General features: G+C 40.9%; 1 protein-coding gene across 3 annotated transcripts in view; it reads right to left on the bottom strand.

The window, feature by feature from the left end:
* The window catches only part of gphnb (gephyrin b), a 79,523-nt gene that overhangs the window by 37,624 nt on the left and 29,416 nt on the right, over positions 1 to 12,483 (bottom strand). For all 3 annotated transcript variants that reach the window (XM_063902795.1, XM_063902796.1, XM_063902797.1), the window contains exons 3-7: positions 10,028 to 10,085; positions 9,752 to 9,844; positions 5,763 to 5,857; positions 5,293 to 5,359; positions 993 to 1,265 (exon numbers count right to left, since the gene is read on the bottom strand). In XM_063902795.1, coding sequence (XP_063758865.1) covers positions 993 to 1,265; positions 5,293 to 5,359; positions 5,763 to 5,857; positions 9,752 to 9,844; positions 10,028 to 10,085 — 586 coding nt within the window. The remainder of the gene's footprint in view (positions 1 to 992; positions 1,266 to 5,292; positions 5,360 to 5,762; positions 5,858 to 9,751; positions 9,845 to 10,027; positions 10,086 to 12,483) is intronic.

The following is a 12,483-nucleotide window of genomic DNA, read 5'->3' as shown; positions in this document are numbered from 1 at the left end:
TTATAGAAATAAATTAAGATTTGTTACTTTTCAAAATTTCATTTGAAAATTGGGCTCATTAATATATTTTAACATATATATTTGAGTAGTACAATATAAGACAAGCAAAGGTTTGATTTGTGGGCCATATATTGCATTATAGTTTTAGAATTTAAATGAGTTCTGATCTCTTGACGCTCGACTCATTTAGTGAAGAGGCGCAGGAGCAGATTCAGCCTCTTAACTGCGTCAGAGAAATGTTTGACTGTACACTTCCTGCTTTTTAAAAAGAGATCTATCATAGATTTTGAAGGTATAAATGATTACCCAGATGGAAAAACTTAAGGCCTGCAGCAACGACCATTTATGAAGAGTTGAAAAACAGTAAATCTATCATCTAAAAAAGGTGCTATCTGCAGCATTTTTCAACATCGATTTGTCATGGTTAGAGTCATAATGACATCGTGAGAGCTTTTTTAGCAGCCTGGACCAGCATAAGTTATAAATACATGCTGGAAAATACTTTGAACAATAAATATTGAAGGCATAAATGAGAAAATAAGACAATTAACTCACATAATTTTAGTGTTATCCAACATCGGAAGCTTTTACATATATCTGAACTACTGAAAACTCATTTTAGTATCAAGTCTTTGCTATACCTTTAAGACCACCAGTGTTGCCTTTCAAAGAAGCTGGTACTGTTTACTTAAGTATTTAAGAACAATAAGAATCATTTTTCATTTGCCTTTTTTCCTTAGTGTCCTCTATCGTCTGCCATAGTGACACAAAAAGAACAGCACCTTCTTCTTGCTTGGTTTTTGAGAAGTAGCTTTCCTTTGAATACTCTTTGTAGTGACTTATTGATGTCAAAATGCTATACACAGCACCTTAAACACATGCTTTTATGAATGACATGTGTGAATGTGTATCGATGATCATGAAACGGATGGAGTCAGATGAACACTGAAACAGTAACCCCTCTCCTCCCTTCTCCTCTTCTCCGCTGGTACCTTGGCGGCGATGGATGCGGCGGTGATGGCCGAGGAGGAGCTGTCCTCTGTGGAAGCCACACCGCTGTCCTTCTTTTCCTCATCCTCTTCCTCGCACTGCACGCCCTTGTCCTCCGTCTGGCAGCAGGGCGAATTGTTGGGTGGCGGCGAGAGGGGTGGAGGTGGTGATGGCAGGTCCTCCAGCTCGTCCGCCGCCTCCTTAACCTTCACCACTGCGTCCCGCAGGAGGTCGATGGCGTGCGGCAGCGCTGGCAGGATGAACTGGAAGCATTCCTGGAAGAATAACAAGGACATGGACAGCTTTCTTAAGCAGAGATTCAAATAATAGAAGTGTCAGGCAACAGCAGCCAGAACGACTGCGCTATTTCCTTTAAATAAACAGTTTATGGTTTTTAAATTAAGCACAATGTATATTTCCACAGAACATATTCCATCAGTACAACAGATCATCATTTTCTGAGCGTCTAGCTACTGTCAACCTGTCACAACTCTTCTCCAGTACATTAGAGAAGACAAGCAATGTGATGTGTTTTCATTAAGATGAAGTTAAGAGAGTGTCACAATAGAGGCTTAACAGAAAAAGGACAGTTTCTGACCTGAGAGCTGCACAAAGACATGTTAATAGCAAAGTAGAACTGAAAAACTAAAAATAATGAGAGTAAAAACCTATTTCGGTTTAAGAGACCATAGTAAGAGCATCAAATGACATTACTCCAGGTGGAATCAGTGCTGTGGAATACAGGAAATAAGATATAAAAGTACGTTCCTCATAACTTACAGGTTAAAAGCTAGTCCCCATCTACAGTTAAGTTATAAATGAACAGACCATATCTCATCATTTCTATGTATCAAATATAGTGTGTGACCCTGTTTGAGGTAGAGGAGATAAAAGCAGAGATTTCCTCCCCTCCTCTGCAGATCACAGCGCCTCCTTCTGGCCACATGTATACTAGTTTGTGCTCCTTCCCTCCTCCCTCCGTCTGTTTCCCCTCTCTCTCTGTGTGTCAGTGTGCCTGTGGGCTCCTCAGCTATGCTAAATGCTCCATTCTCCTCACTCCCAAGACAAGAGCTAATCTGTGAAATTATTTATCTTCTTGTGTATTTTAAGCATTGAGAAGATACATTATTAATCGCCCCCACACTTTACAGTATCCACGCTGGCTGCGAAACGGGCTTTCGGAGCAACCTCTACACTTCACATCCCATTTCACGTGTGAATATCACAGGCTGGATTAAATTTGACGTTGTTAACCTTGATTTGACTGAATATAAAATCTCATACATCAACTCTAGGACGCATGCATGACTGGAAAAGCATGCCTTGCCACTGTGCATGGAAAAATGTGGATTTCTCCGAATGGGAGATGAAATAGATTGTAAGGTAATCTCAATGGTTGACCACGAGCCAGCCAGGCCTGCTGTGTAGCCGCGAGCTAACCTTTCCACCCCGAACCCCCGCCTACACTCTCACACATACACATCCCAATCCACAAGAGAGAATTTTTATGCTTCTTCTTGTTGTCTTTGAAGCACACATCTGAACATTTTAGGATAAGAAAGCCTGGCTGAAGTGGTGAAAGATTGGGTAAAAGAAGGAGCGAGGATGGTGTCAAGAGCCTGGAGACATTCCTCCTTTCCCGGTTTGTGCTTTCATTGCGTGCCGGGAATTTTCTTTTAGGTACGTCAGGTTGAATCTTTTTTTCCTCTGCTCTTAGTCTGTTTTGTCCTGGAGGAGAGTAACTGTCAAGAACACTAAAAAGCAGAATCCCTGGATATACTGCCAGTGGATGAGAAACACAAACCAGAGAGAAGGATGGAGGGGGGGGGGGGGGCACTGCTGCTCTGACAGGGGAGGGAAGGAGATGACGAGAAGATGACAGACAGAGAGAGGAAAGAGTGAAAGACAGAGAAACAGGGAGGACGATTCAGTAAGAGAGCAAAAAAGACACTGCAACAAAAACACAGTAAGACGACGATGAAAAGAGAAACACAGAAAAGAAAACAGGAGAATAAAAGAGGGAGTGAGAAGAATGAATCTTCAACCCTTCTTCAGTTCAACAGGGGGATTTGTGGGACACTTGAATTTTGAGACCATTAAAATAGCAAGAAAATAATAACTGCAAAAGTCAGTATTTTCTTTTATGTATCATATATCCGGAAAGTGAGCATTGTTTTGAATCTGTAACACTAATATTCAGTTTGATTGAAATTAATATGACAAATAATAAATTAGAGTTTGACCATAAAAACATTTTACAAATATCTTTGCTATTTTTTATATTTATGCTAAATTTAAGTTGAATTAAAGATGGACTCCATCTACTGTACCTGAGAGAGGAATCAGCCAATGAAAAGAGGTGTACACTGTTTTATTAAGTATATAAGAATTCTTAAGGAAAGTTTTAATGCCTGTGAAAATAACTTCAAAGTCCTCAGGGTTATTTCAGATTGTGCATGTAGTTTGACATCTAGAACGTCTGTGTTAGGATGTCGGGGCGTGGAGTTTGAAAGATACGCAGGGAGAGCTTAACATAATACAACATTGAGTTGCATTATGGGAAATGTAGGATCAAGAATTTACAGAGTTTGGCTATGTTTTTCTGTCCCATTGCTGCTTCAGGTAAGGTCCATTTTCAGACCACATCCTCACCTGCTTCATTTATACAAACTTAAATCTCATAACAAAACGGATTATGTTAAATTGCAAACATATACACATTTGTAATTGAACTGAATACTTTCATGGCAGCAAATGCTATAAAGATATAGTGTGTTGTACATCCCGTGTGAATGTTTCCAAAGAGACATAACATGAAGCTAAAAGAAGCCCAGCACACTCTGACATACAGTAAGGTCGGCTGGCTCAGCTGGACTCCACTGCTATCTTTATGACAGGAGGTCATCGTAATAAAAGCCTGCAATGGGAGGCTTGTGCCGTTAACTTTAACTGGGGGTTGATGAGGGAGACACTAATATGGCAGCAGATGGGGGAGAGGTGGCGTAATTGATTAAACAGAAATACTAAAATCGATCACGAGAAGCGAGCGCGTAACGAGACAGAGACAGATGTGCAGGTCAGCGCGGCAGAGGGGGAGACAGATGGACGGGGACACGGAGACAGCAGTGGGTGGAGACACACACACACACACACACACACACACACACGGGTTTGCATTACCATACACAAACATGCTCACACCCATGCACTCTGCATCTATAGCCTTTGTACTGAAATACATGAAAACAGACAGATATACAAGTGTACCAGGAAACAACAAAGGCAAAGAGCACTCACACAGATCTATGCTGCATGCACAGACATCATTGATTTACCATTCAAATGAATGCACACCCAGAGTCACACACCTCAAATCCATACACACATTCTGTACACATGCTGCTTACAAATACGATTGCCTATAATGACTGCATGGAGATTTAGTTACACAGCACAAACAATGTGCAGGTGAGAGCCTAAAGCAAAGTTGACCTTTGCATAAAGACTCGTGTTATTGTCATAGTGCTAAGCTAACGACAGCAGAGTCCCTGGTTGCTATGTATCCCTCGACCTTTTACTTTATTTATCTTGAAAATGGTATTTTGTAATGAGAAGTCAACGAAAAGTCAACCACTACTTCGATAGCTAAATGAATTTCCAGCAATCAGCTTAGCTTAAAATAAGCCTTAGCTACACCTGTTGCAGGCCACATTTTGGCTTTTGTTGTGGATCAAAAACTGACAACCATATGTGCCACTCTGATCATATTTTGAACCGGAGAATCGGAATATCAATTTCCTATTGAATGTGTTATTATGGAATAAAGTAAGGGATGATATGAGATACATGTCCATGCTTTTGTTTTCTGTGCCTCACTCTTGACAGCGATGGAGCCAAGAGGGACAATAGAGTGGGATTCAAGTCTTCTCTGTTTGGCACAGGAGCAGGAAAGACACCTGGCACTTGATCTGTCCTCTACTGAGTGACCTTTTGCAGTTTGGTTGGAAATTGTCCCAAAAGGAAAGTTTTATGGACACTTTCTATATGGAACTGCATTTGGCACTTATCCAGAGCGCCTTACAATCTCCCTCTCAATCACTCACTGATGGCGACTTGCTCAAGGAGACTTTGACATGGGGCCAGATATTTGGGACCCCATTAACTCCCCAACTTAAATGGGTATTTATATGAATCGCTTAATCAAGATCAGCACTTGATCTGTCAGCGTGTTACTTTTATCCGTTTGCCTTAACACAGCTAACCCAGGATAGAGGTGATCCATCTCGTTGCAGCGTTTCCTACCTGGGAGCCTTTCTTGCTTCCTGGTAAGTTAATGATGAGCGTCTTCCCTCGGATACCACACACAGGTCTGCAACGCACAAACAAAGGGAAAAGTTTATAGAAATACAGAGGAAGAAAAGTGCCACGACTCTGCTTGATTATGCTGATATATGCTTCTCTCTCCACCCTAAAGCCTCCATTCAGTGTATCAGCGTGTTCTGCACTTCATCACAGGCGATAAATGAACTCTCTCTCCGTTTTGTCTTACATGAAAAGATGGAGGGAGTCGCACTGTGCATTATTTATCTATACTTTAAGGCTCTACTGGAATAACTGCTATAGTAGAACAGTAATTATAAAGTCAGGTCACAGGACAATTCATCTTGTGACTCTCTTGATAAATACAATGTAGATCTCAACAAGGCTGCCTCTTTACATACGGAATTAAGAAAAACATAAATGAAAATTAAAGGTGTGAGAGAGTGTCTGACCTGGAAAGCATGCCTAGTGGTGTGACGTTGAGGGATCCCATCAGCATGGCCAGAGACATCCCTGGAGCCTCGCGCTCTATCACCTCCTTAGTGGCCTGGAGAGAAGAGAGATGAAGAGGAGGGTCATTAGTGAGATAAGACAAGATATACTTTATTGATCCCAAATTTGGACAGGTTTTCATTACAGCAGCGTAAAAAAACAAGGTATTGCGCATAATTAGAAATCAAAAAGAGTAGAAAATAAACAATTTTCACAGAGAAACATCTCAAAATAGAAAATAAAACAAAACTAAAGACTGCAAATTATACAAGTTGACCGTGAAGATAAAAATCTGTAAAATATCTGACAAATAATCACTATGGAAGAGCCAATTTACAGCTAACCAAATATAAGTAGGATATTATTTACATTAAGTGTGCATAGACTGGCATATTGAATGAAATATGAATGTACAGTGGAAAGTTATATGTTCAGTTTACAGATAATACTCTCACTAAACATGTGTCCATCGTGAGTAATTATAAAACAATTGATTCGATTGCCTTCTGCTGAGGTTAGTTTTATTCGTCATACGGTAGGTAACATGCTACCTGTGGCATAACTCAATCTAATAGAGCGAATTAATAAACAGGCTTTGATTCAATTGTAAATTCCCTTTACAGTACACTTTGGATATTGAGCAGATGGACCACATGAAAAAGTTCAATTAGGTATTCTTGATTTGTCATATTTGAATCAAGTTTAGACTTTCAATTTAAGTGATCAAATAAAAGAGACTGACTTTCCGAGACTGAAATGGAAAAAAGTGTTAGAACATCACTATTTCTGATACACATATACTGTATACACAATATGTCAATGTAAAAAAAGGGCATTGATCTTCTGGAGGGTCAAGCAGCAAGAGTGATAACTAGGAAAAAATACATTTCACATTTTATGCAATAAATAGGAATTTAAATAAAAGAGACACAGATTTTTTGAAGGACCCAGATACTGATTTCCCCTTCATTGGCCTTTCTATCACATGACAAAAGAACATTTGTTAACATCACTGTTATACCAGCCTCCTAGATGCCTGCCTTGACTGAAAACATCTGGACTGCCCTTCACATATTGATTTACAATCCCTCTTGCACAATCCATCTCTCAATTGTCAGAAAGCTGAAAAATCCTTATCTGACCTGCCTCCTCCCAGTGTACATCCCTATTAGCGAACACGATTGATTAAATCTTTGAAATCCATACAGGAATATGTCTTTCTCAGTCAGTCTATATCTATAAGGATGCATCTGATTTCCAGGGGTGTATTCATCTTTGCAGATATGTGCAACAGATGCACTTCTTAGTGTTTATACAGTCGTGGGACTGCAGTTGAAGCGGCGTGTTCTTGACAGATAGATGGCGGAGTAGATAGTGCCTTCTTCTCCAGCTGTGTGTGTTGGGTGCCCTTGAGTTGAGTGACACTTCAAACGTACCATTAGCGCCGAGAGGGGGGTGAGAAAAAGACTTCAAAGAGATGAGGAGCCACTGATGAGCATCGTGGGCTTGGACTCAGGAGAGGAGAGAGATGGGAGGGAGGGGAGAGACATGAGGAGAAGGAAAAGAGTGTGGGAGGGACAGAGGTGAGGTGAGATGGAAACAGGAGGAAAGGAGATGGAGAGGGAGGGGTGAGGCTGAGTGTATACCTCATCACACAAAGTCACTGATTGGGAGAAGAGGGTGATGGGTTTGATTCAACAGGCATGCCTTTCAACAAAAAGTGAGACTGTGTGTGTTGAAGGGAAGAGACAACTCTTATATGTATGATGGGGTCAAAGAAATGGGAGGAGGGCATGTGATGAAATATTAGTTAATGTATCCCAATCCCAAGAAATCCTTAAATTAAAAGGTTGAGAATATGTGTGTGTATTACACCTGTGTAGAAGGGAAAATAAAGGTATTTTTTAAGGTATGTGTTGTTCACAGTGGTCTGACCAAATGAATGTGTTTCTTTTTAATGTAGTCCTGTTAAATATTGAAGTAGAACTTTGGCAAACATCGTTCAGGCTTCTTGTACCTTGTCAACGTACAGGCAAGAGGATCTGATGGCTGGCGACTGAATCAAGACACGATCCCCTCAAATCTGAGCAAGTTTTTCTCATGTCCAACTAAGAAACTTTGTCAAATAAAACCAAACTATCAGCTAAAAACATGGGTCTTAAGATGAAGCATATCAGCATGACTTTAGGCAATTTTGAGAAAAAAAAGATGTGTGATAGGAGAATAGTGGAATACGTTATTACTTATTAATACTAGTTGTTGTTAGTTCAGAAATATAGCAGAACAACAGGAAATGTACTGTATTAATATGTAAATTAAAAGGGACCTCAGCTATATTTTAGTTGATTATGACCCACAAATTCACCTCCTCTGAAATCATGTATTCCTGCTTTGTATGTCATAATATCTCAAGCAAGTGTAAGTGGTGCAAATAATAATATGGAAAACTGGTTATTTTGGGAAATTCCAACTTGTAAAACGCTCAATATTAAATCCTTAGATTGCTTAGACTGACCAAGACAAATATATATTGATTTGAAAGATTGAATCAATGTTGATTGCTACTGTAGATAGGGAGGACGCAGGTCAGATAAGGACATTCAGACAGCTGCTTTTGTGAATTGGTGCAAAGAAAAATGCTGTATCATGTAGTGTGATAGAAAAACATGGCAGTTAAAGTTACATGTATATAACAGAAGGTAAGCTTTTGATTAAAAGTGAAGACACGACATGTAATCTGTGACCTCTGTCCTGCCTCCAGTTAAAACACAATACAGTCATGTGTGTGGTGTGCAGGCTATCACACACAGAGACAGACGGAGAGATACCGTGGTTTCCAGCATGCACGGTTGAATCAGATAGCAGGTTTTTATCAGAGAATACAGTGTGTACGTGTCCTCCCACTTCCAGGAAGGTTGCTGTCTGCCATGATTGACGAGGACCAATGATACTGCTGAGAACCACAGCTCATCCCCTGCCAAATGGCTTATGTGCTTGTGTGTGTGTGAGTGAGGTTGTCTGAGTACATGTAAGAGAGAGGTATAGCAGTGCTAATCCAAACAAGGTAAGGAAAAGATAAGAAAGAGAAAGACTAAACGTAGAGGATGCATGTGTACACAGGAGTAAACTGTAGAGATTAAAACCTTCACACATTTTTAAACTTTCTATTTTACATTGTCGGGAATTAAATCACACAACCAACAAGAACAAGGGGAAAGAAAGCAACTTAAACCTGATGTGAAGCCTGCAATTACAATGTACTTTGTATTTCTGAACTGGTGACAAAGAAACAATGACTATAGCATGTATGTTGTGTAGAGCAGTGAACACAGTCGGAAGGAGTAATTCAGAATTTAGTATGAAAACTAATTTGTGCACCATTTGGAAACATGTCAATACAAAAATATATTTATTATGCTATCACACTGCCACCTGCCACCCATTATCCATTATCTCTGAATTGCTTGCTACATGATCCCACATCTTTTCCATGAAACAATGAATCAATAAAGATCTAACTTCTGCCTCTTTATTTCCCATGTGACTGTGGGGCTAATTACACTGTGTGTTCATCAGAGCGGCAACACAATCAGCAAAAACTGTCCGAGTTCCTCTGAATGAAGCACAGGCAGCGACAGGAGAGGGCTACCTTTCCAAAGCCTGTTTCCCTCCAGGACACAGACCTGTAAAAGCTATCATCATACTTCTGTACTTTCTACTGACGTTCCTTCTTGTGACCTCTTACCAATCCAGTGTCACTATTTCACCGCAATCTGAACTCCCTGATTCTTAGGTAACATGTTTCTGGGTTTGTTTCAATACTACTCTCAATCTTCTTCTTTTTTTTTCAGTTTCACAATGAATGAAATATGACACATTCAAGGCCACTCTTTTAGATTCAACCATCAACAAATGTGAAACAGAACAAAGAACTAACAAGTTAACCCACCTCTGGTGTGACGTCTCTCGGGGCAAAGCCGGTGCCTCCGGTGGTAAGGATGAGGTTAAGTTCCTTTTCATCGCACCAGTCCACCAGAGTCTCCTGCTCACACACACACACACACACACACACACACACACACACACACACACACACACACACACACACACACACACACACACACACACACACACACACACACACACACACACACACACACACACACACAGTTGAATTATCATTAGAAAATCAACCACATGATAGAAAGACAGAAAGACAACATACCTTGATTTCGTCAATCTCATCTGGCACTATCTTGTAGGCCGTGATCATACCCCCCAACCTGAGAGAGGAAGAAAGCCATTTCACTATTAACATATTATATTCCAGTCAAGATACTTAACAGTGATCAGCAAAAAAAATCCACTTTTATCTTGTGACCTTACTACAGGGAGGTCAAAAGGGTCAGCTAAGGAACTGCGGACCGTCAGTCAGCGTTTTAATAAACAACCTTTTAGCAGAAGTGGAGAGCTTGAACTCAGGGTGACCGAGTTTCCATTTGGATCAGCAGGTTAGGGAACAGGCCTGGGATATTGTGGGCTCAACTTTATATTTTTCAGAGATATAAAGCAGAGAATACCCCTCTCTTCAGACCTAGACTGGAACTCTGAAGCTTTTAAATGTGAGGTTTCTCTAACAGAGCCAAAGTGTGTTTTCCACTTCCTGGTCGACAGCAAACAAGACTTTAAAGTAACCTTACATCTGTCCTTTAAGACTGCATTGGACTGAGAATACACTGATGGAGAAGACAGATGACAGAGATGTTAAAGATGCAGGAAGAGTAAGAGAGACAGTACAGTCGAGTGAGCCAGGAAAAAGAGAGAGACGTAGGAATATAACAGGAAGTATGGAGGAGAGAGAGAATGCCCTTGAACATCCCCTCCTGAAAGGCTTTTCCACAGGACGGCCCACAGAAGAGGGAGCTCTGACAAGGACAGACCGCTGAACTGCAATCCATGGCGACCTCCTGTGGCCACACCGGGTACGACGCCCAAAAAAACAACCCCAGGCTCAAGGTGAAGGCTCTGCACAGACACCCCTTATATAACCCTTTTTTTGAGGAGCGCTATTTTTGGGAGCCTACTGCATCATGTTTCCCCTCCGCGTCAGCCACTTAAACGCCATGATACCAAGCCTCAGACAAATACCCATGAACATTAATGCATCCACTTCTTTTTCTGCCTTTCAGATGCTATTATCCACACGGAGAGTCTTGCTCTTCACACACCCGAGTTACAAAGAGGAAAAATGCTGCACCCTGGGAAACATCATTCAACAAATCCATCGGCTCTGCTCGGTTTTCAAACTGTGCAGCGGAGCAGCAAGAGAGACACGCTATGAGCGAGGCAACACCAAAATACTGCAGCATGCATGGAGACGAGGCATGAGAGGGAATCTGCCTGCTTCTGACAAAAAAGGCAGAGGAGTCAGGAAGGATCATTTAAGAAGTTATTTTTCATGAGACACCGCACATGCACGGCTACTTCCACTAACTTGTGCACCCACGCACTACACACACACTCCCCTGCTGACATTCCTGTGATGGCACGAGTGATTTAATTCTCTTGATGTGCTCATGGGGGGGGGGGATCTTTGTATGTGTGTGTGATCGTGTTCATGCATGTGCATTCGTCCGTTTATGTGTTTGTGTGTGTCTGTGTTACACCTCGGGAGAGTAAAGGAGCTGTCAGGACAAATCACCTCTCTCCCTCTCCTGGGGTTTCTATGCCTCTCTGTTTCAGCCCAAATGAAAATATGCTCAACACAAATAACTAGGGTTCCTTCCCACCGTTTCCTAGGCAACCCCTCCTGCCTGAAGCCTGGAGTTGCTGTGTTGATCGTGAGTGTGTGAGAGTTTGTGTGTGCCGGTGAATGTCAGTTTTTTTTGTGGCTTTTGTCACTATCGGGGATGCCATTTCTGTGCGAAGGCTGCAATATGTCGTTGACTGGACGGTTTTTCGTGTGTTGCACGGCATGAAATACGTTTGAGGCATAATGTGATTTGTGTGTTCTTGTCAATAAACACAAGACATGTTCGTAGACACGTCATGTGTTATTCAGAGTATAACATCTGGAGTGTTGATATGTGTGAGTGTGTACAGTAAGCTTGTGGATGTATTTGAACACGTTGACATACAGTAGATGTTTTTATTTTTCTGTATTTTTAGTTATGGTTGTTATGTATGTATCTTTTACAGTATATACATTATATGTATAGGTCAGAACAACAATGGAAATAGTTTTCTTGAACTTTACTCTATAATCCTTGACATTGTCATTAAATATGTATTTGTTGCATGTGGAAGCATACAGTGTGTGACGTCGCCGCTGCAGCAAAGGACGTTTGTTGCACGTCATCTTCTGGATGTACGTGATGATGCAAACATGTGTATATTTGGGCTCTTATATATGTGTACATGCAGGCATACAGTATCTGGCATGTGTGTGCAGGTGTCGATGTAAATAGAACAAATAGACGTATCCATTAGACAATTGCAAGAAAAATAATCAGCAACTATTACGAGATCATGTCAAAAGTATGAAAATTATGTTTAAAGCCTCTCAAATGTGTAGATTTCCTGTGTTATAACACATTAAACAGAGTATACAGTATTTCATGTCGCATTCACAGCTAATAGTCTGCCTCTTTGGTGCACACCAGGTGCAAGTTTGTTTCATTG

Source organism: Eleginops maclovinus, chromosome 15, assembly GCF_036324505.1.
Source record: "Eleginops maclovinus isolate JMC-PN-2008 ecotype Puerto Natales chromosome 15, JC_Emac_rtc_rv5, whole genome shotgun sequence".
NCBI classification, from domain to species: domain Eukaryota; kingdom Metazoa; phylum Chordata; class Actinopteri; order Perciformes; family Eleginopidae; genus Eleginops; species Eleginops maclovinus.
Note: the sequence above shows the minus strand (reverse complement) of the source record. Positions and strands in the feature narration are given on the sequence as shown.